Below are 23,209 nucleotides of genomic sequence, written 5' to 3' on the forward strand. Positions count from 1 at the left end.
GTACTTAAGAAAAAAAAAAAAAAAAAGGAAAACAAAAGAGCAGCAAAATAACCTTCCAAAATTCTAAATGCTAAAACTTTATAACATGTTTACAATATTTCAAGCAAAGGCTAGAACAAAAGAATAGCTACTCCATTGCATGCGTCACCAGTGAACTGAACACTAGGGTATGTTTTGGTCTTTCCAAGACATCACATTGCTAAATCTGAAGATTGTAGCAAATACTTGTATTTCCAAGTATACCCAGGTGATCAGGTAAGGACTGTATTTCTGAAACAAATGGGCAAGCATGTTCAAACCCAAGTCCAAAAGAAATTGTGGCAATAGCACCTGGATAGAAGGGTAAGTTCTCAGAGATGTACAACTAAAGCATGTCAGTAAGATGAAACTTACCGGCAGCCCAAGGCAGGTGCCTTTTTTTCTTTTTATTTGCCCCAGATTTCTCACTGGTTAAATTTTTTAATTTAACCATATGTGGAGGAATGAATGGAATCAATGTCTAGCATTTCATTCTACTCTAACCTTTACTCTATTATGGTATTTAATTCACCATTACTATACTTGAATTCCAGTTGTTCAATGGCAGCTAATTTTCCTAACAGGACAATAGTAAAAATATTTTCATGCCTGTATTCTAGTTTTTCTTCAAGATGCACAGTTTGCCCATTTTAGGCAATTGTTTTATTCTGGTTTTCATCTAACTCTATTCACTATGCATAAATGAAATATACAGTGCACAACCCACTTGGTGATGACTAAAAGATAGCCACCTAGACTTGATCAGGACTACAGTGAGGCCTTTAATTTCTGCAACCTTTCCTCTAGCAGTGAATAAATAGACTTATGTTGGCAAGTCCAATTTCTCAGTGCTCCTCAGTGCTCCTCCTCTGATAAAAAGCATCATGTAACTGCAGAGTGACAACCAACATTAGAAAATAATTACTTGACAGCACTATTCTTCAGTGGCACCAGCTAAAAGAGCTCTGAAGATGTGTATTTTGCTAAAGTTTGATCTAAAATGATCAAAGAAAGCAGACTGAAACCAGGCTGACAGTATTTGAAATGTGCATTGCCTAATGCTATTCAATGCAATCCAAGCTTTTGCATTGACTTAATACCCGAGCTAAATTGCAATAATTTGAGGTAAACTAAGAAAGTCAAGATCAGAGCAACATTTTGATGCAAGTATTTCCAATACATTCTGCACTGTTGCAGTAACAGCAGAATTTCATCAGTAGCAATGAACTAGTCATGACTAAGTCTAAGACTGCTATTATTGAGAAGATAGTTATGGTCCAGCCAGATGACTATTTTCTTCTTTCTTGTTGTTCTTTAAATACACTTACTGTGAAATTAATTGGGACATAAACTGCAAAACCTAAATTCTTTAAATTTATTTTTTTTCCACTAATCCCAAAAGCACTGGACAGAAGAAAAGCAATACCTTGCATGAGTCACAGGCACAACTGGTCTTTCTGGTCGTCTTGGGGGCAAGGTGCCAGGTCTGTTCACAGCGTTGGCTTTGGGTGGCCGAGGTTTCTTCGGAGGTATAGCAGGAACTGAAGGCTTCTGCAAGTCTAACTGTTTTTGCTCTCTCTCTGATCTTTCTTTAAATCAATCATTTCCAGAAAAAAGAACAGGGATATTATTAAGTGGAATTCATTTGCACTCACAAGTCATTCAAAGAAGAGATCTTCAACTGTAGATAGACTGTATACAAAGAAAAACCTTCCCGTTTCTGTTCTAAATTATTCTTTATTTGATATATTTGCCACAGATCAGTAGTTTAACCTTCCTGGCTGTTCTGCCTGGATCTCCTCAACCAAACATGCGTGCAGCATCTTGATGGGAATACTATTTTTTATTTTAGTAACTTACTGGTTTTTGACTGTAAAGTACAAGAATGGCAAGAAATTACATACCATATGGTACAACCTCCCATAAGCAAAACTTATATTAAATTTTAACATGAAACAATATTAATTTAGAAGGTCACGAAAATAATTATGCTGGATATTCTTAACATCCCTTGGACAAACAGAGAAAAACTATTTTTGGGAGGGAAAAAAGTATGTTTCAAGTGAACTACAGTTAAGTTAAGTGAAAATAAAATACAAGCACAAAAATTTAACAATGTCTAGCAGGATGTAAGCCCCTCAGAAAAATCAGACCTATTATTTAGGTTTTAAGCTGAGACTTACATGCTGAATTTTTGAGGTTGCTGATGAAAACCTAGATCATTTGCAGGATGGATTACACATAGTTAGGGAGTGCCACCATGCTAATATCCAATGCCAAACATGCAACGCCTGTGCATGTGTAAAGTGCAATACACATGAATAACTCTTCTAAATAACATGCTCTAAATTCCTAATATAAAACAAACATGTAAGCATGTTTTCCACACCCAAGACCTGATTTTTCTTAAGGAAAGGACAAAACTCTCCAATGAACTAAAGTTCTCCTCTCTATATCCTACTATTTCAATACCCCACTTCCCTTGACAATGCTGCTTATGATATGCTGTGAATATTACACCTCTGTATACATTAAAGAGGTATTGGGAATGTGACAGGATATTGCTTAATGGATTCTTAATGAGAACCCATTAATGAGAGGATCATGGAATAAATCCCCAGAAACACAATGCACATTAGGTTTGGAATAGTCCAGCTACTGACTATTGTTCACAGGCAGTATCCTTTGAGCAGATGCAGTCATTGGGTCCTCAGTAACACTGAAGCTTTTCCAGCACACTGTGTAATTTTTACACATTTAATCCTATGACAATTTATACTGCGTCAGTGTCCAAGAATCTAAATTGTATGAGGGACAGGCTGGGCAGTGTGCCAACACACAGCTCAGAGGATGTTCCTGTGCCACCCCTGCTGCCACATCACATGAGCCATTCCTGCCACTCCCTGGTACTCCTGAAATGTAGGCACTACTCCTACAGCCTCTTCTCAATGTTTAGAAAAGTTACAGATATTTATAGCTCAGGAGAGTAACATATTTAAATTTCCTCTGCTGCCTTAGCAGTCAGCTTTGTAAATCCAAAAATGGAAAGCAAAGGGTTTTATCACTAAGATAACCATGAGAAGAAGCACACATAACCAAAAGTAAACCTATGTAAAAGAAACAGCTAAAACACTTGTCAGATCACTAAGATGTATATCCAGAAACAGATCTTGGTACAAAGTCTGAAGGTTCTGTCATTAAATTATAACCATATTATGCATTTAGTCATGTGCATACACATGCCTTTTAAAAGGCTGCAAGTTCAAATACTTAAATCCCATAACAAACTTGTTCGTACAATCTAATAGTCCACTTAACATATGAAACTTGGCACCATCTTCAATTAGAGAATAGATGTAACTATTTTCCTGAGACTATTCACCATTCACAAGGAACACAATGACACCATTAAAGGCTTAATTTGCTTGTCCCTGCTCTGTGTGGTACTGTGTCCCATTTCTCGCAATGTTCAAACATGGCTTTGAAGGATTTTTTCATTTCTTTGCTGCCTTGCCTGTGACTTTTGTGGCTATGATAATGGGGTGATTCATAAGCATTAATGACTGTATCTCCACAAAATCCCTTTGTGATGCAGGAAAGCCACCAACTCAGCTTTCAACTAGAGAACCAAAGAAGACAGATGTTAAGAAAAAAGTACACACTAATCTGGGGTATTTTACTTGATTGAGCACCTGGGTTTTACAGAGCACTGGGCTTAATACAGCATTTCATGTATTGAGAGCAAATCTCCCCTGGACCTCAGCTGTGGCTGCATGTACTCAACAGCTCTGGATGGGTACAATTAACACCCTGAATTCAGTCCATAAGCAGCAATGAGAGCCTTTCCAAAATGCCTATCATCACAGTCTATCAGAGTGGAAAACAAACATCCAAACAATACACTTAAACAGAGTGGGAAATGAGGATGTGCATTGGTTCTATTTCCCTCATCTCTCTGCAGAGAACAGGCAGGAAAGCACATTTCATACCTTTTTCTTCTGTTCGATTAGGAAGACATTCTGGCCTTTCAGGTGGTATCTTCTTGATTTCATGCTTTCGATCTGTGGTCCCTGTCAAAGACAGAAAAACTTGGAATTCTGACCAAGCCAACAAAAGAGTGACATAAGATTTAATTCTGCAATTTCTTCGGCTTTTTATATTCCCCAATTTGGAAACGTCTTGCTAAAACTGAACATAAATTTATATAAAATATTCACCTGTACCATAATGACAAAAAAGTAATTGGATATTTATGTCTTTATAATCAAATTCACAGTTTCTGAAGGGTGCAATCCCAAAGAAGACTCTGACTATTCTATGGGAAAAAAAAATCGATAACTGCAGATTTAAAAATGTGGACAAATCCTTTATCATTACAGACATAAATGAAGAGCAACTCAACAGTGTGCAGAAACATTAAGAATAAATAAATTAATTGAGCAATGTCAAGAGAATGCGTGGTGGAATGGAATATGCAGAGGTTATTTTACATTAAATTAACACATCCCTCCCCTTTTTCTCCACTACTAGTACCTCTTCACTTCCACAGATTAGAAGGAGGAGGAGAGCAGTGCTGGCAGCATTCTGCACGACTATTTGCATGAATATTTTAGTTGACAGCTTTTGGCCTGGAGGTGTAAGCCCCAGGCTTCTTTTGCCTCTGTACTAGAGGCCCTGACATACAGACTTCTGTAGCTCCAAGAAATATGAGAACTTGTGGCACCAATAACGGGAAGATTTTGCAAAAATTTCCTGGCACGTACAAGATAAGATCTTCTAATCCCCATGTTATAACAAACACTTTATTGGATATTGGCTTTGCTACATTGGCTAACCACTAGGTGCTAATGCCATTTCAACTTAGTAGTGTTGAAAACCACTTTAGGTAACACTATTAGCATTTCAAGAAAAATTACAGTATTTGAAATCCAAGAAAAGCAGAGAAGACAGGGCAAGGAGCACAAGGCAATTTTTTGTTTCTATCTATTCTATTATATGCAGTTCTCAAGTGCATTTACATTTTCTGAATGTGCTCTTGCAGCTCCCTCCTGCAGCTGGTTCCTAGAAATCAGTAGTCATCAGTGGTGATCACCAGCCATTGTTTCTTTACCCAAGGGTGCTGTTGGACAGGCAATAGTACCACATGCATGTCAATAAATGATACTAAATTCTCTTTTATGGTTGGATTTGATAATCTTAAGGGTCTTTTCCAATGGAAATAATTCTATAAAAAAGACTTCACTCCTGAGAGGAGAAGCTGCTGCTCCTAAGCAATTAAAGCCTTTCAAAACACAAGTTATGCAAAGCACATGTCAATGTATCAATAATCTTGCACAAATTAGTGTTCAAAAAGAAAGACACGTAAGTCTATATCTAATTACAGTATGATTAACAGTCATCATTAACACACAGAGGGACATTCTCAGGCCAAGTCTAGAACTATGAGCCTACAGTCACAGAGGAGCTTCCAGACTCAGTTGTTCTTCCTACTTGGATTGTGACCCCCAAATTAATCATCACCCAGGCAGGCACCATAGCCCTGCCTTAGCTCCCAGGCAACAGTCACCTTCAAGGACACTTTGGGAAGCTCTGTATCAGCTCCCAGAGGAACTCAAGAGGATTCCCACCCTTCGGTCTGGACTCAGTTGTGTTGCTTACCCCAGCTACCCAGTGAAATGCTTTTAAATTACTAGTTCATTAAGGAGCTCGTGCTCCTAAATTTGGCTCTCCAGTTTTCACCTTGCTTTCTAAAGTGCAGCACAGATGGCCCTGGCTGTTTACTGCTGTGGAGATTATAAATTTCTATCTCTACTATAATATAGACACCTCGTTACACATATGCCATTTGTACTACAAGTTCTAATTCTCTGCTTTGATTTTAGGCTCTGCATCAGAAGATGCTGACATTTTAATATTTGGGCTGCAACTGACAGTTTTAAATTTATTCAACACACTGCGATTGGTCAAATATGCAGAAGCATTATTGAAGTTGTTACCAACAGTAAGACCTGATGTGGAGATGTGGCAAAACCCAGTATAATCTCAGTGAAGAAATAATTTGACAGAGGAAGGCAGGATGTTAATAAACACATGGTGATTTTTCCGCTCTAGATATGTATCAGAAGAAACTCTTGTGCCCAATCAGCCAGGAGTTTTCAAAGAATGAGTATGAAAAGAAAGAAATGCAATAGTCTTGGCTTTCACATAAACTTAGAAGGTCTTAATCAGATTGTCTGCATCATTTTTACAACCATTTTTCCTTCTGAAAATGGGCACATTTCAGAAGGTAAAATGCTATGGTGACACAGTTAAAGCATTGTATGCAAACAGGTACCTATTAAAAGTCTTATTCTCTAATTATAGCAGTATAAATTGAAATAAATATAAAGTTTTATAGATTTTTTACAAAACACATCAGGCTTTAACATCAGTGGTCACTAAGACATCGTTGTTATACAACCACCACTAGATGGCAAAGTCATACTGCTCTCTCTGGACCATTTTACTGATTTAAAATGAAATTTATGTTTCCTTGAGTCTCAAGACAGAGTGAAGAACAAACCACGGATGTCAATAAGAAACAAAAATACTTATTGTCATGATTCTGTAGTCAAAGAAGTGCATGGCAAATTCAAACTACTTAAATTATAGCATTAAATTAAATTGTATATTGGTGTAAGTTGCGTTTCTACTAACAACTTAAGTCTGTAGGAGAGGAAAATTTACTTTTTAAAGCACCAAAAGCTAGAACATGCCACAGTAACAAGAAAACTATCTGGAGACTGGACATATTTGTTTTGATTTTTAATGTGTGCCTGCAGTGGGGGAAGCAGTAGTGCTGCTGCAGTTTTTACAAACTGACTGGGCTTAAGGGATTCCAGCCACAGTTATGTTTCCATCACAACTGCAATACAAATGACAACTCTGAGAGCATCCCCCGTCTTGTGATTTGTATTTTTACATGAATGGAACTGGAATTTGGTTTCCAAGTTCAGGACTGTCAAGTGCGTAGATTCTTTAACTGTTCCTAAGTTTCATTATAAAAATAAATCATGCAGCCACTTTTGAAAATTAATATGGAGAGGTCCTTTTAAAATTACAAATAGAAGTATGCTCAGCTCTCAGTATCTACACACAATTCAGTATAACAAAATCAGTTTTGCTAGCACTCATCTGTTTGGAAAACAGAATCAGCTCCTTAATACTTTTTCTGCATGTTTATCTACATAACTATACAGGATAACTCCTTTTAGTTTCATACTTAGGACTACAAAAGTATTGAAAACCAAGAATCTATGGCCTATAACCTGGAGCAGCCAGCCAGACCCAGCATTCATGCAGATCTGCAAGACTTAGACTGCAGCTCAGAGGAGGCCACTCTGTGACACTATTTTATAGATATTCTATAAAGCTCTGTGTCTCTAGAATAAATCAGATCTGTAGTGAATGCAGTTTCCTCCTGCAGGTATTATCAAGCTCCACATACTGTGTCTGTACTGCAAGGACATGCACACAATCAACTTGAGTCAGGGAACAAAAGCAAAATTTGAAAAACTGAAGTATCACACTGATTTAATATGATTAAGGGGCAAAACAGATTGTTTTGAAATGTTATAGGTGATTGACTGCAATACATTTAAAGCCCACCACAGTCTTTCAGGGGTACTAACCATTGCATTTGATTGTGATTTATTAGTTGTTGTCTAGACATCTGCTTGTCAATTTTGATACAGATGAATTCTATATAAATTTAAATACGCTTAATTTAGACTGAGATGTGCTCACTGACATGTGCTGTAAAAATCAACTGCATTTTACCTGATCCTTGTTTGATGACAGGAGCTGATGGAGGTGGTGGTTTCTTCGGTCTCTAAAATTTAATAACAGAAGAAAACAGGTTGCTTCAAAAGGCCTGTAAATCTCATTCATACAGAGGTTGGAGTTAATCATAAATTGCTTAACATTAATAATTACAAATCATGAGACTAGAAATATGTTACATATTTCTCCTGAAATAACTTAATTTAAATGAATTTGAGGAGAGAACATAGCATTGGCAAATAAAATATCATTTTTATATTTGCAATAGAAATGTCCTATTGAGGGGTTAAAAAAGTTCACTTTACGTACCTAAAGACTGGAGGAATACATGACCTTTGATCTAATGAAGAAGTATATTTCTTTAAAATTTAACTTTGTAAATATTTACCCATTTAGGAAAAAAAAACAAACACAAAGAAACTCCAAGATACATGTGGCAGAACCTGAGGTATTTTCAGACCCATAAATGAGTCCAAAAGGCAGAACTCAGGAAATACAGCAAAGGTTACTCTTTATTCACTTACTAGGATATATTTAGAGTTCCAATTGTGAAAGACCAGAATTTCAGATGTTTGGTGAAATGAAATGAATTATTCTGACTAATCTGTCCTTTTTATACTTTCACCCTCTCTGTTACAACAACTTTCCTAATAGATCTGTAATAATAAGACTGAGAAACATGACCACCAACAGTTCTGGCAGTGCTAGAATAATTTCTCTTCACCTGCAGGCTGGGGGGCTGATGGCTTTTCTTTTGTGCTGCTGTGTGTGAATGCATGCACAGCACACTGGCAGTCACCACAAGTATGTTGGAATGAGTACAAAACCAAATGGAGCATCAAGCTCGATCAAATGACACACTTTATCTCTCACTTTGAAAATCCCTCAATAAACGATCATGATTCTTGTGAAGAAATTCCAAGGAAAAAAACCCCCATTTTCCCCCCCATATGTTCATCCTTTTTTTCTGAGAAGCACCTTCTCTACTTTGCTACAGATTGATCACAATCACTTTCACTATATTGATGGCTATGTAGCAATGCATATTGTCTTGTGGAACAAATGTGAAATAAAATGATTTTTCCAGATATGCACAGCTTTGCCAAACTTCAATCAGCCACTTAGGCTAGTATTTTCTCTCAAACTCTTATTGATCCCTGTGCTCCTCCTAGTTATTTTCTATCTGCCAAAGCTTTTGAGAAAGATCAATAGCTTTGTTCACTTGCAGTAATTAGTTCAGTGTCTGCCCTAGAACTCTCAGCTCTTGGTCTGAGTGTTGAAAGAGAGCAGGTTTGCTGTGAAGGCTCAGTGCTTGCCACATACCCTTCCAAGGGATCTCTCTCAAATCTAGCAAATGTATTCATCTCTGCAGAAGAAAAAAAAAAAAAAAAAAACAGCTTTTGCCCAGACAGGGTAAGCTTCATATTCTCAAAGTTGTCATCCAGCAACCTTCAAGTTTCTCCTACCACCTTACCCTGAGCAGATCACCTCCCATCATCAACATGAGAAAGCTGTGGCCATTAACTTAGGAGATCAGAATGATCTTCTACAACCTGGCTGCCATGGGCCATTGTCCACAAACACTGAGTCCCTTACATTCTCAGAGAAACTTCTACAAGAATTTAGGCAACAGGGTCTAAGGTTTAAATGCAGAAAAGGGAAGAAAAATTTGGAATGGGAACAAGACAGAGACAATGACTGTGCTGTGATAGGCACCAGGAGTCCTGTTGATAATGGCTGTAGAGTGAAAAAGTTGATGCTGAGGAGTCAGCAGTACAAAACAGGCACTTGGGTTTTTATTGGGGAGGGGTGTGAGACTGATCCCATTGACTGACCATACATCAGCAGCTGGAATACAAGAGATGCACTCCCTTAGCGCATCATTTGGCTTGGTTCTCTCCTGTAAGGGGTCTAAGTTATGAGATGTGTCTTCCAAAGCATAACAAGTGCAGGTGGACAAGTGACAGGTTCACTACAGTCACTCCTAATTAAAACCAAAGCACTTATCTAGAGAGGCACAAAGGAGAAAGGGTCCTATGGTTCATTTGACAAAGTGACTTTAACTGAAAGCTGAAGAGGGAAATTGTTTGTTTCAAAAGGACAGACCAAGGTCAGAAAGGGTGTAGTGTGAAGGAGCTTTAAAAGACTCCTTAGGAGAACATGGAGGAGCGAGAAGGATTTACAAGGGTCTGTGGCTGGATGAGATAATGGAGAAGGTGATGGAGACAGTCTAAAAATTAAGCCTGGACTCAGGTAGTGAGCTCAGGGGAAAATCCTGTAATGGAGACCACCCGAGAGGTGGAGATTGGGACTAGGCAGTGAATAGAAAAGGCATGTGTGGAAAGAGTCAGACTTGGAAAATTGTGGACTGGACAAGGAGATGAGAAGAGATCCCAAGCTTTTGTTGAACAGACAGAAGAACTACTGCAACAAATACTTTCAGACCATGGGATGGAATCCAAGGTTTCTGGATCACATCAGAAAATACCTGACAAAATCACTGGTAAAGTATTTATCTCCTTCCCTTTTAGCACTGATTCAAGCAAAGACAGATGGTCTATAGTCCTACCAGTTACTTACTCAAGTGGCCAGATCTGTGGCATTTCAAAAATTAATAAAATTTTATTCTCCACAGTTAGAGCAAACCTGGCTGTAATTTCCAAGTGTCTGCATATCTAATTTACTTTAAGAGTTATATTCAATTGTACTCTAAAAATCACTTTAAAGATACATAATTTTTAAGTTCAAAAAGACTGAATAATTACATCACAAAAAATGGATACCACTAAGGATTTTTTTCTTCTATAATAGGTTCACTATGTCTTCAGGTTTTTGATTTCTGCCTCTTCTAAAAATCACCTTCATTCATTTTTAGGCCTCAAGCCAGGATATGCACTTTGCTGTGGAATTGCCTTTTCATCTTCCACAGTTTTTGCTGCTCTTCTCCTTTCCTTTTCAATAATTATGATGTTAGCCTCTGTGAGTTGTTTAATAGTTGCTTTATTAAGCTTTCCAAGTTATTTAATTTTTGCCTTTGGCATCTACTTTTATTGCCAAAGAGTGAAGCTGGGCGTCAGTAAGTTTCAGTATTATCACGGAAGACTTACACTGTCACTGTGAAATACTCATCAAAAGCCTGATTGCAAGCTTGTAATATCCCACTGATGACTCAGAAGGTTGCTAAAACTGGAATGGTCTTTTGGGGGAAGTAATCCATTACTTTATTCCAGGAAACCAAAAGATTTCTAAATAATGTCTGGCAAACAACAATGCCATCTTTTTCAAATAAATAGGAACTGAAGAAAATTCTGCATAGGTTTTATACCTTCTTTTTTAGTAATTCTGAGAGGTAAAGAAATTTACCTCTGATAAATTTACGTTGGAGATACCAAAAGCTTATTATTTTTCAAATTTCACAGTTAAAATCTCACCGTGATTGTTCTAGAACGGTGCTTGGCTGCTGTCCATCAGCATGCAGGTGATACTCTTAACTTTTCATATTCTACCACAAAAACAGTGGAGAAGATTAAAGAATTATGGATATCATTGCATCACATGACTGGGACCTCTAATTCTTCTCTCTCTCAAACTTGTATGACAGAGGGCTTTCAGAGCAGCATAGTGCAGGTGGGCAACTGGATGGGCAAATCAAACCCTTCAAGGGAACTCTGTAACATGACTTTGAGTGCCACATTTTATGGATTCTTTCTAACGCAGATTTTTTTTCCTTTATGTTTTTATGTTATTAGATGAGAAGTAAAACTCTGTCAAAATCACATATGTGAAAAAGGATTTCTTTCAGCTCTACTTTAATTCTGAATTTTCAAGTGAAAATGAAAGAATATATTGCTTACCTCTTTTTCAAAATCTGAAGGGAGTAGCTTGACAAAGTTATCTGGAAAGACACCTCGTCTGCCATTGAGTTCTCCTTCCCACCAACCCACATCAATGCAATCCTACAAAACAGTAAAATAAAATTAAAACCACAGTGTGCTGGTGCACTGAACAGATTTTTGAGCTGAAGTACTCTCTTGCATAATGTCCTGCCTGTTTGCTAGAATATGACAATTTGCTGGAGTGCCAGGTTAACAGGGTAATCCATCAGACAAAACTTCAATAACCACCCTGCATTCCATTATCACATGGAGCAGCTAGGAAAGAACAATGAACATGCTGTAAGAGCTCAAGACCTTGTCTGTGTCTATAACAAAATGCTAGTTCACCATTTGATCTATTAAACAAGTCAGCATTTTGATAATGCATGACCCTATGTCTCTCTGACTTCATTCTGCAGAAAGACAATAACTTCATTAAACATCATACATCAAGAGATTAAAAAAAGCTCCCTTATTTCCCATACTTTCAAAAAATGCTTGACACACTGGAATTATTAAATTTCATCTCACTCCAATTAATAAGGCATAATGCACTTGATTAATATCTGGCATCACCTTTTTTTTCTGCAGCATTTCTGAGCAGTACAATGCTGAGTGTATAGCAAAACAATGTACAGATAAATAGGTGAATAAATAACATCAGTGTGTCTAACTGATTAAAAAAAAAAACCCAGTTGTTTTTGTTATGACTAATAACAGTAACAGAAGCCACAACATTTTAGAGAAGGTAGAAATGGTTCCCTAAGTCCTCAGTGTTCCATATTCACTTTTTTGTGTCTGTGTGTTTGCTACATAGAACATGTCCTGTTGAGATTTTCCACATTCTCTTTCCTTGAAAGCTCAAACTGAAACAGCTCAGCTGTTTTCCAAAACACAATTACAGGAAAGTCACCCATTGTCCGCTTAGTCTTAAAACTACTTCAGCCAATTTTTAAAGTTGGCTCAGCATCAAGTTGGCCAACTTTTCCTGATTTCCATAAAATCTTTTATTTCAGCTGCTAAATGGATGACAGAACAATGCAGGTTAACTTAGTGAGGTGTACTTAATACCAAGTCTTAAAAATATTGTTCACAATGATTGTGCTTATTCGTACTCTTCTGTAAGCTACAATAGAAAAGCAATGGATGATATCTGAGAGAAACCAGACTAGCATTAAAGATCATTGCTTTTATGCTTTAGGGGTGTTTTTGGTTAATTTTTTATTCTAAAATCTTTATTAGCTTATTTATGACTCCTGGTCACCTGAGTATGTGCCAACTAAACACAGCAGCTAAAGAGCCTGGTTCCTTACATCATGTCTATTTTGGTGCATTTGGCTTTTCCCCCCTCCTATCTCAGTATTTTTTCTGATGTAATGCAGACATAAAACAATCCTTCCATTCTTTTTTTGATAATCTTTTCTCATGCCTAATCTTTGCTTTTCTGTATTTTCCCTTCTCTTTAGCAGGGTGGTCCTCCACCAGGGAGGACGTTTTCTAGGCTTTCCCACACTTACTTAGGAGGTATTTCCCAGCTCTGTAAGACCTTTGTTAGTAACCAGAGCTGATTTTTGACCAGCTGATGTTTCCAAACATCTGCTGAGTACCTACAGGGCTGTCAAGGACTCCATGGAGGCCAGTCATGCGTGGCATGGGCAGGCACTTTGCAGGGTTCTCCTCTGGCTGCAGAGCCAGCACCCCTCATTCCTGGTGTGAAGAGTCTCTCCCACTTGGCTCTGTCTGCTTGTACAGCCTAATAATCAGGGCACTCAGCTGTTCTATCACATGGTGTGTTCTATAATGCCCTCCACCCCCTACGCCGCTAATCTGAAATTGCCTAAATATTTATGACCCAATTTAGATTTTGAAAAATATTAAGAATAATTCAAGCATCAAGCATAGAGATGAAAAGCTTGTGCTTCAACTGATTGCACAGCTTAGCACTAGCTAATAATCCTCACTGAACAGCACAAGACATCACATATATGCTTTTTAGGTTAGGTTTTTTATGCTCTTAGGGAACAGAAATATTACTCCTGCTTCTTCACTTCATTAACATGTGATTTTTTTTCCTTTTTAAAGCTCATTTGTTTTCATGAAGCTACTCTTTGTGTCACACATTCATAAATCCCAAACAGCTGCAGGTTTGCTTTTTTTCCCTCTCCAGCTTGTCACGCAGGCTTATGCAGCCAATCACCATGGTGGATTTCCATACAGTAGGTAAATCTCTTTAGGCAGCTTCTCTTTAATTTTCTCATTTACTTCACTTGCAAGAGGAGGCTTATGGGTCACTGAGAAAGAAATAAAGAGATTTCAGAAGTTAAAAGCTACTGATTAAATTTGGTGAAGAATCTCCATGGTGCTGGCAGACAGAGCAGCACACAAGCACACCTGAGTTACAGCTGCACAAGCCACCACAAGTGCTGACAAAGGGCAGAGCTATGAAGCACAATCAAGGCAGCGTGATGAAAACAATGTGTCTGCTTGTGAGCACTGAGCAAAAAACACTCCAAGTCTTCCAGATTGCCATCAGCCATGCAATTTAACCATATTGTCTTTTTTTAACACATCTTGTGTTCATGTGTTCAAGTACAGCAAAATGGCTAGAATTTCACAGTGCAAATTTTATAGAAAAGCTGTCAAGCAATCTAGTATCAAGACTGATAAATCTTTATTAATAACCCAAAATTTATTAACAAACCAAATGGATCTCTGCTTTATCTCCATGTTATCCTGTCAGACTCATATAACAACTTAAACAAAAGTCAGATGATGCAATATCCCCAAAGTCCTGTAAAGAAAATGTAACTCAAGTACTAGAAATGCATTTTGGTTTCCTTGAAGAAAACAGCCCTCACAAAATATTTACAAAACTGAAGGAGTAAAATGTGGCTAAAAAGATACTCCAGGTACTGAAATTCATCAAATTATGTGGTAGCTGCATCAACATATAGCTACTGTAAAAATCAGCACCTACCAAGCTTAATTTGGAAACTATACCCACGTTCTCATTGCAGTGACAGTGCTATCAAAGAGCTCAGAGAAATTCACTGCTGGTTCACATTACCAAGCCTACTTTGACTGTTCAAGCAGAGACAGATTCATGAAACAGAGAAATTAAAAATCTTGAGGGAGATTTTGGTATTTTCTCATTAAAATACAAATCTTGGTTTTATCCTCATTTCTAGTGAAGTAAAATCATAAAACAGTTTAGGATGAAAATTACCTCTAGCATTACCGAATCCATTTTTTGTTTCCCAGCACTGCCAAGTCCACCTCTAAATCATATCCCTGAGTGCCACATCTACATGTCTTCTGAATACCTCCAGGATGGAGATTCAACCACTTCCCTGGGCAGCCTGTTCCAGTGCTTGACATCTTTGGTGACAAAACTGTTCCTAGCATCTAATCTAAAACTCCTATCACCTATAACTTGGGACAGCCTCAGTAGGTGGACTATACCAGGGCATCTGGACAGGTGGGACAGACACAGAGGAGATGCTCCTGCTGTGCTGGGCAGGAGCTTGCTGCCACTGCCCTGTCCCTTCAGTCCCTTCAGCCAGGAGAGCGAGGATAGGGAATCCTCCCTGCCATGCATCCTGTCTGCCCATGGGGCCTGGCTGTGATTCCAGCTGTCACATCCATTCAGCAACTGTTCTAATTCCAAGCTCAGCAGTTCCCAAATAAAGCATAAAAAAACTGAATACACTGGTTTTACTAGCAACATTCATTTTGTGCTAAATATTTGGGCAAAAATTGGACAAAACAAATCAAAAGGAAAGACTAAAGTGTTGAGGAATTTTTGAGATGTTTAAACTTTATAAGAAATAAATATTACACAAAATATAAGGTACTAAAATGTCAGCCTGGACTGGAACACTTACATAAGTCAGAGGAAAGGGTAAATCTGGGAGAAATGGAAACTACTAGAAAAATCAGAATATAGCTACCTTTTGCCAAGAATTATAAGAGTATATACAAGTGAACTAAAAAACATCAGTCCTTTTCTTGATGTGAAGAATAAGAAGAACTATTCTTTGTGGAATTAGCAGTGAGACATGCAAACTCTGAATAAAACTGGAAGAGAGAATCATCTAGAGAAAACAGACTTTTTTTTGCCAGAAGGGAACATCAAAAAAGAAAACAAAATACAAACCCAAACCAATGGTAAAACAAGAAAGGTAAAAACACAGTTCTACTCTGAAACTTATGTCTGTGGTGACTAGAAGAGTAGGGACAGAGGAGAGGGGGAAGAGAGAGATACATGAGTAGAGAGACCAGCCAAAAGCCATGCAGAGATATTTGGCAAAGAAAGTTTCCATTCAGAGCATCAGATTTATCACACTGTTACTGAATGGAAGTGAAATACAGTGAGATACATAAGTAGGGCTGACAGCATAAAATCAAGGCTTAGTCATCCTTAAGCAACTGCAGTGATCCTGCAGCCACTCTCATACTGATGAAGAAAAATCATAAAACAGTAGAGTCATGCTTTCTCCTCTTCTGGATGAAAGAATAATGACATTGCTTGGTCTCTTATGCACAAAGTATCCTACATTAAAAGGTTTCTTAGCAGCAGAACTACTGCTCTGTATTAGAGCAAACATTGTGCTATTCCTTCCCTTGGTGCTCTCAATCCAACAGGAAAAAAGCAGGAGAGGGTGGAGATTGAAGAAAAAGCCCAGCATAAAGTACCTTATGCTCTGCAGTCTGACAAATGCTCCACTCTCTGCTCAGAGGCAGCTGCACCCAGACAGACTCCACTGACACCACACTGCCCCTGCACCTCCCCAGTGCAGGAGCCCAGCTGCCACCTGCCAAGAACACAAACTTCCCTTTGGTCAAACACCATAGATGATTTTCTCTGATGGTAAAAGAGGTGACAATTGAGCTGGATAAAGCAGAGCTGTCAGTCCCCTTTAGTACCTGATACCACACTGAAGACCATGAAATTAAGACTCAAGTTCATGCCTGGAAGCTGACCTGTCTCTCATGCCAAGCTGTGTCCCAGCTACAAGCTTGGTGGTGACTGATTACCCCACTACCAAACATGACTGAACTCTCCCTGCTGGAAATGCTTACAGCTTCACAGCCTTTCCCTCTGTTCCAAGGAGGCAGGAGTTTCAGAGACTCCAAAGATTTAGGGATTTTTATTTCATATAAAGTTCTCTCTCTTAAAAAACCAGACATGGTTATTAGAGATGGGTTTATTTCTAGCCCACACTGCTATTTGCACTCTAGGCCTGAGCCAGATAAAAGGAACATGAAGGAAACCAACATTTTTTGCTGAAAATGCAAAGCAGCACTCCTGGTTGGGAACATATTTATAATAAAACTCTACTATTTGGATTTTTTTCATTATTTTACCAGGAATCAATAAGGCATGCAAGATTACTATAATTTAAGTGTCAGACATGCTCCAGTGTATGTTTTCTTCCAAGTAGTATGCATTATTCTACTCTTTTTCTTTTTACTCTTTTTTTTTTTCTTGAAGCCACTTACAGAAGAGTTACTGTATGCTATGAGACTGTTCTTAATCACTTAAACAAAACCCTGTAGCTACTTGGATCTATGTATACATTATAATATGTTCAGAAGCCCATTGGACTTGTATCTCTATCATCACTGCAGCCATCTGCAAGTGCATCAGGATTGCTCTCTCCAGCACTAAGAGCCATCTGACACTGGGAATCTACCAAGAGCTGAGCAATTTCTGCAGCTTTATCAAAACACAAGGAAGGCTGAGAGGAAGCAGCATCCACTGCTGCAGCCATGCTTTCCACTTAACTTCAGGGGCAAAGATGTTTCCTGTCTTTTCCTCCAAAGCAGCCAGGCCTTCAAGGCAGCATCCACTCCCCTTGCTACCTTTGGGACAATTTCAGGGAATACCCTGGCCCAAGTTCATCTCTCCACTCCCTAACCTCCCTTCCAAGCTGCCCCTAGTGAAGAGGAAGGCTTTTGTCAGTAAAAGTAAATGAGAGATTTTTTTCTAATCCCCAAGGTCACAAAATGAGTAATAAGCTAAGTAATTATCTTCTCTCCCATCCATGACTTGAAGTGCAGCTGTGTAAACTCTTGAAGGAATACATCTGAAAAAGGCCAATCTTCTAATCTGTAAATAGGACTCCTGTTTTTCTGAGGGAACTGAGTGCTGCATGGTCTGGTCCTCTGAACATGATGGTACTTTGCAATACTGCTAAAATATTAAACTATAGTTTAGACATCAATTCACAACTGCTCAATTTTTCAGCTCTTTGATTAGAAGTTTTTGAAACAGAACCATTCCATCACAGAGATTTCATCATCACAGCTAAGATAGAAAGAGACACTAAGAACAAGCAGGCCACCAGAAAGGTGTATGTGAAGCTTACATTGTAGTATCTGTACTGAGATACAATGTAATAGTGCAGGGTTTAAGAAAGTATTATTTTTCTGGAAATCTCCACTAGAAGACATAGTTCCTTTACAAAATAATAATAACCATACTAATACTAATAAAAAATCCCCGCAGCTGGCATTTGCATTCATTAAATCTCTGCTTTCCTTCTGTCCTTCTAAAGTTGGTTCTCATCAAGAACAATGCTGAGCTGGAAAAAACAGCATTATTCAGAAAGCCATGAATCCCTCTTATGCTTGCACTGGGAGCTCTCATGTGTCAGCCCTGCTGTGCTGGCAGCCCCCCATTAAATTACTGCTAACCCCATTATAAGCATCTCTCCAGAATTCTTTTGACAACAGCTAGCCAACATCATCATTTAAAGAAAAACAAACCACCTTTAATGTTAACAAAATGTGTCTATTGAGCTTTTCAAGACATCAACCATAATACACAGAAATACATGCAAATATAAAGGCTTCTGAATTTGAGGATTAAAGGCCTCACAGAAAGACAAATCTGGAGGACAAGCCCACTGCCATTCAGCCCACCCTCACAGGGCACCTGTGGGGCTTCCAGGTTTGACTGCAGCCCTGGTGCCAAGAGGTCACAACTCTCACAACACCAGAGAAGGCCACTGGACAGGCTCTGTGATTTTCAAACTATCATTAAAAACACATCAGATCTTCATTAATGCAACTTGACTTTTGAGGGAAACAACAAAGTCATGTTAAATCAGGGTGAAAAAGCATTTTAATAGTATTAAAATATGTTTATTTAGAAATTTTTGCTACATTCAGTGTCATGGTGCTGAAACCAAGACAGGTCATTCCCAAAATCCAAGTTTATCTTAAGAGTTAGAAAATAATTGATCTTAGAATCTTCATCAATTCTCATTAAACTTGATAAACTATCTATGAATGAAGGAAAGCATCTCTCCAGAGGCTTACATTATACTCACATTGTGCTACCTAGTACTTCTCCAAATGATCAAGGTTTGTTACTTACTGTAAGGTCAGCTACTGGAATTGAGACAATACAGTACAAAAAAGTGCAAAATTTGTTAAATTCTGTAACAAAAATGGCCATTATTTAGAGCATCATGTTAGTAATCAAGTACTCCTTGGCAGAAACATGATTTTAAGATCTGTCGATAAGACAGAATGAATCTCTCAACAACTACTTAATATGAGATAATTTAGATAAAAAAGCCCAATAGACAATAAATTTGCCTTCTGAAGCAATCCTGGAGAGAACCCATTTTCACTCTATATACTTCTTACAAATATATGTAGATTATGAAATACTGAAAGAAAAGCATTAAAGGAAACCTCCAAGTCTGGCCTCTAACCTCTGTTTGGCCCCTAACCCAGAAGTTTATCCTGCTCAAATCTTCAGCCTATCCCAAAAGCCCCAAATCCTGCATGGATCTTTCCCAGCTCCTGTCACTTCTTATGCCCAAACCACACAGAACCTTACATGTGGTAATGCCAGTTGCATCTCTCGAAGTTATTATCTCTCAAAGATAAATTTTTATTTATCTGCAAGCTCCAAGGCTCTACTAAGAAATTCTCATGTCAAACCTCTATGGAAGGGAAACAGGAGAGATTGTCAGAAATTAGACATTATTTCAGCTGTGGTTACACTGCTCTTTCCAGGCTGTGGTTTTTATTGGAAGGCACAAGAAGAAGACACCTCTAAAGAAGACAAAGTCTGGTCAAAAATTGGCTCAGGTTATTGAACACTGCAAAAAGAAACTTGATGAAAATAATGAATGACCTGCAATACCCAGAACATTAGAATAGCGAAATTAACAGAGCAGTTGTATTTTTTCTGTTAAATCTCTTTCAGGCTAGGTCTAGTATTTTGACTTTATATTCTGTGACTAAATAGTTTAATCAGTAATGAGGCTAAAAAGCTTTGATGAAATATTTGTACAAACAGGAAGAATTAAGTTGCTTATTGAACAAAAACATCTCTTCTGAGGATTCACTTCATTTGCAGTGTTCAGTCAGCAGAATTGTCGTGGAAAAATAAATATGTTCCACATCATAAAACTCTAACACTCCAATACTCAAATTAAAACTAAATTAGCCAACACAAACATGAAAGGTGGTGCTAGTAACACACATAATTTATGCCTCTCATGAGCCAAGATAAAATATTTATGTAATTACATTTTCTGTATTAAGAAAGATTGTAAAAACCTAGAACAAAACATTTGAAAGATTATTTAACACTATTACTACTTAGATTGAAGACATCTTAGGACCAGGGTCCTAATTACAATTACTAGTTACTTGGCACTATATGTGCATTTTTACTTCCCCTTGAAATAGCTTTATCTGCCCTGAAAAGGCTGGACTTCAGATAATACCATCAAACCAGCAGGTGAACCCGACATCCCGAATAAAAGAAAGGATGAAGCTAAGCAGTGAATGTAAAGCCCACACTGTGAGCAATAATCACAGTTTTCCAGACACCTCAGCAGTTCAGCAATATCTTTTCTAAGTAAAAAAAAAGATGCTTTCCTTTTTTATCTCAAAATATGTCACCTTTTTAGTTTAGCTTGGCTGTGTTAAACATACTTACAAACAAAACGCCTTTCAAGTTATACAAATCTTGAAGCATTGCATGCATGAGGGATCCTGCCACTTCACCTACATAGCTTGGCATGAACTTGTGTTTGTCAAAATTCAAATTTGGGACTTCCCATGAACAAAAGAATCCCCTTCTTTTGAAGTCACTGTTGTAGCATCACAATTGGTGGTAACAAAACTAGGAAAAGACAACTTCAGTGTGTACTTTTAAAAAATAATATTATAAATACATTAATGAGATCAGCATTCAAGTGCTGGCTGTTCCACTCTCCCTGGACTAATCACAGGCTTAAAAGCTTATTTAAGTGCTTAGCTCAAACATTTGTGTTTCAGTAATATTTCTAAAGATACCAATGAAAAGTAAGCTGCACCTGGTTCCCAAATAAACATTGTTAGGCTTTGTCTCTACAGAGACCTTAAAGCCCCACTGCTAATCACAGCAGCCAAGAAATGCTGCAAGATACGACTAAGTGTTACAAAATTATTTATAAACATTTAAAATTCTTGGCCAAGGATAAGGTTCAAGCAATAGACTGTACTCAGAGTCTATTTTCCATAATTTACTGAGTATATAACATAATTTCAGAAAATGAACATTTATTTACTTGATCATCAGTGTGCCCACAAGTTCTATATACCTGCTTTATATCACTCAAATGAGGAAGCATTGATGCTTCTGTGCAGTGAGACGAGCTTTACCCCAGGCAATAGCTGCACACATTGGAGGTATGTCAAACAGGGCTCCTTTTGCAGGACCTACCCCAGCTGCCATCCCTCATGGTTTGAACTCCAGAAAGGATCCAAACCTTCTGGTTCCTATTAGTCAAAACCTACAGAGAAAAATTTCAGATCAGGGAAAAGTGACCCTACTGCTACATCAAGCTCTCAGCAAGCTGCTGGGACAGTCCCACTCCTCCATCACCTGTCCCTGCTTACACACCCCTGTGTGTCCTATGCTTGCCAGATGCAAGGTGAAAGGGCAGGAGAACCATCCCTTTTAGCAGCCACCTGCCATCCATCACATAACACTGCACCCTCTGCACGCACAACGTGCAAAATAATTTCTTGTCTGGAATCAGCAGTGTGATACAAGCAGGTTTCCCAATCAGAGGAGGAGGCAGAATGTCCTGGGGGGAAAACTGGTGCCAAGGGAAGTAGTGAAGGGTAGGGGACAAGGAACACAGAAAGCAGATTAGACACGGCTATTAGGCCTGGCCAATGATGAATAATTCATGGATATTTATTTCCAGAGGCAAGAAGTGCCTTTATTGCTTACATGCTTCTCTATAAACACAAAACATCATAAAAGCTTTCTTAAAGCTATCATAAAGCTTTCTTAAAGCCGGGCATTTTTATATGCTTACTTACTGTTTTCCTTTCAGTTTCTGTATGCAAGACTGCTGCAGAAATTACAAATGTGCAAAATACCTTGTATTAAAATCCCAAAAAGGGGCATCTGCGTGACCAAATATTCAGCGTCAACAAAAAGTCCATTATGTTACTCTGACAGAGAGATGTATTTTTATTTTATTAAACCAGATCATACTTTAACTACATAACTAAATTTTTTGCATGGCTATATTAGAAAACTGTTTTCTAAAAATGAGCTAAAAGCTTGATTTTAGTTGTCAATCAAGGAAAAACAAAATTACCTGACTATCATGAAATGTGACTAATTTTTTCCTTTCTTTCATAGGAAGAAAGAGACAATCTTAAATTTTATTTTGAAAGAGACAGTCTTAAGCTACAATAATTCTGCTTGGAAAAAAATCTGTCTTCTTGCCAATTAGGTGTATTTTTAATGACCTCAGATATTATCACTCTGTTCGTTTGTTTTTACCCATAGAGGTAAAAATAGTGAAAATTTCATCTTAATATGGAAGAGTTAGTGATACCTACCTATTAGCTCATATTTAAATAAAAAGAATTTTTAATTCCTTCACATATTTATACAGCCAAGGTTTGTAAAATATGTGTGTGCTGCTTGTAATTAAAGGTGTACAGAAAAATTCAGCAATGAATCAAACCCCACAGAAACAATTTTTGGCAACCCTAGTGACTCCCTAGCCCAGCAAAATGTTCAATTGAGTATCAGCAAGTGTCCTCCTCTATCACACTGCCTGTGTCCTGCTCCTTCCCCTGCTCACGGCCTCAACTCATTGGCAAGATCCTTTAACATAGCACTTACTAATTTCATCCCTTTAGGAGCCTCCTGCATCCGTCAGAGCAGCTGTTTTCCTTCACAACCCTGCCCAGATGAGTTTGCTTTGCCAATCGCTCAGCTAAAGAAAATGCTCTGGACAATTACCTCCTGCACCAGGATGAGCATTTAAAGATGTTGTAAGAAAGAAAAGCAGTAGAATTGTTTTGGCAAAAGGGCCATGCTCCAGTAACTGCCTATAAATTCAGTCAGGATTAAATTAACTGCACTCGTGGCTACCCTAAGGATTGGGCAGGACTAAAGGCTCTGCATAAGGCTCTTACAGGGACAAACACACAGAGCACCACTACAGCAGTGA

At 38.1% G+C, this 23,209-nt stretch overlaps 1 protein-coding gene across 10 annotated transcripts in view; it reads right to left on the reverse strand.

Annotated features, from left to right (window-relative positions):
• The window catches only part of SH3KBP1 (SH3 domain containing kinase binding protein 1), a 210,863-nt gene that overhangs the window by 23,238 nt on the left and 164,416 nt on the right, over positions 1-23,209 (reverse strand). For all 10 annotated transcript variants that reach the window (XR_005981493.2, XR_012057801.1, XR_012057802.1 and 7 more), the window contains 4 exons: positions 11,694-11,795; positions 7,837-7,888; positions 4,008-4,088; positions 1,445-1,607 (listed from right to left, as the gene is read on the reverse strand). Coding sequence is in view for 4 of the 10 variants with exons in the window: in XM_072934443.1 (XP_072790544.1) it covers positions 1,445-1,607; positions 4,008-4,088; positions 7,837-7,888; positions 11,694-11,795 (398 nt within the window). In the remaining 6 variants the exon portion in view is untranslated. The remainder of the gene's footprint in view (positions 1-1,444; positions 1,608-4,007; positions 4,089-7,836; positions 7,889-11,693; positions 11,796-23,209) is intronic.

This window comes from Taeniopygia guttata, chromosome 1 (genome assembly GCF_048771995.1).
Source record: "Taeniopygia guttata chromosome 1, bTaeGut7.mat, whole genome shotgun sequence".
Lineage (NCBI taxonomy): Eukaryota > Metazoa > Chordata > Aves > Passeriformes > Estrildidae > Taeniopygia > Taeniopygia guttata.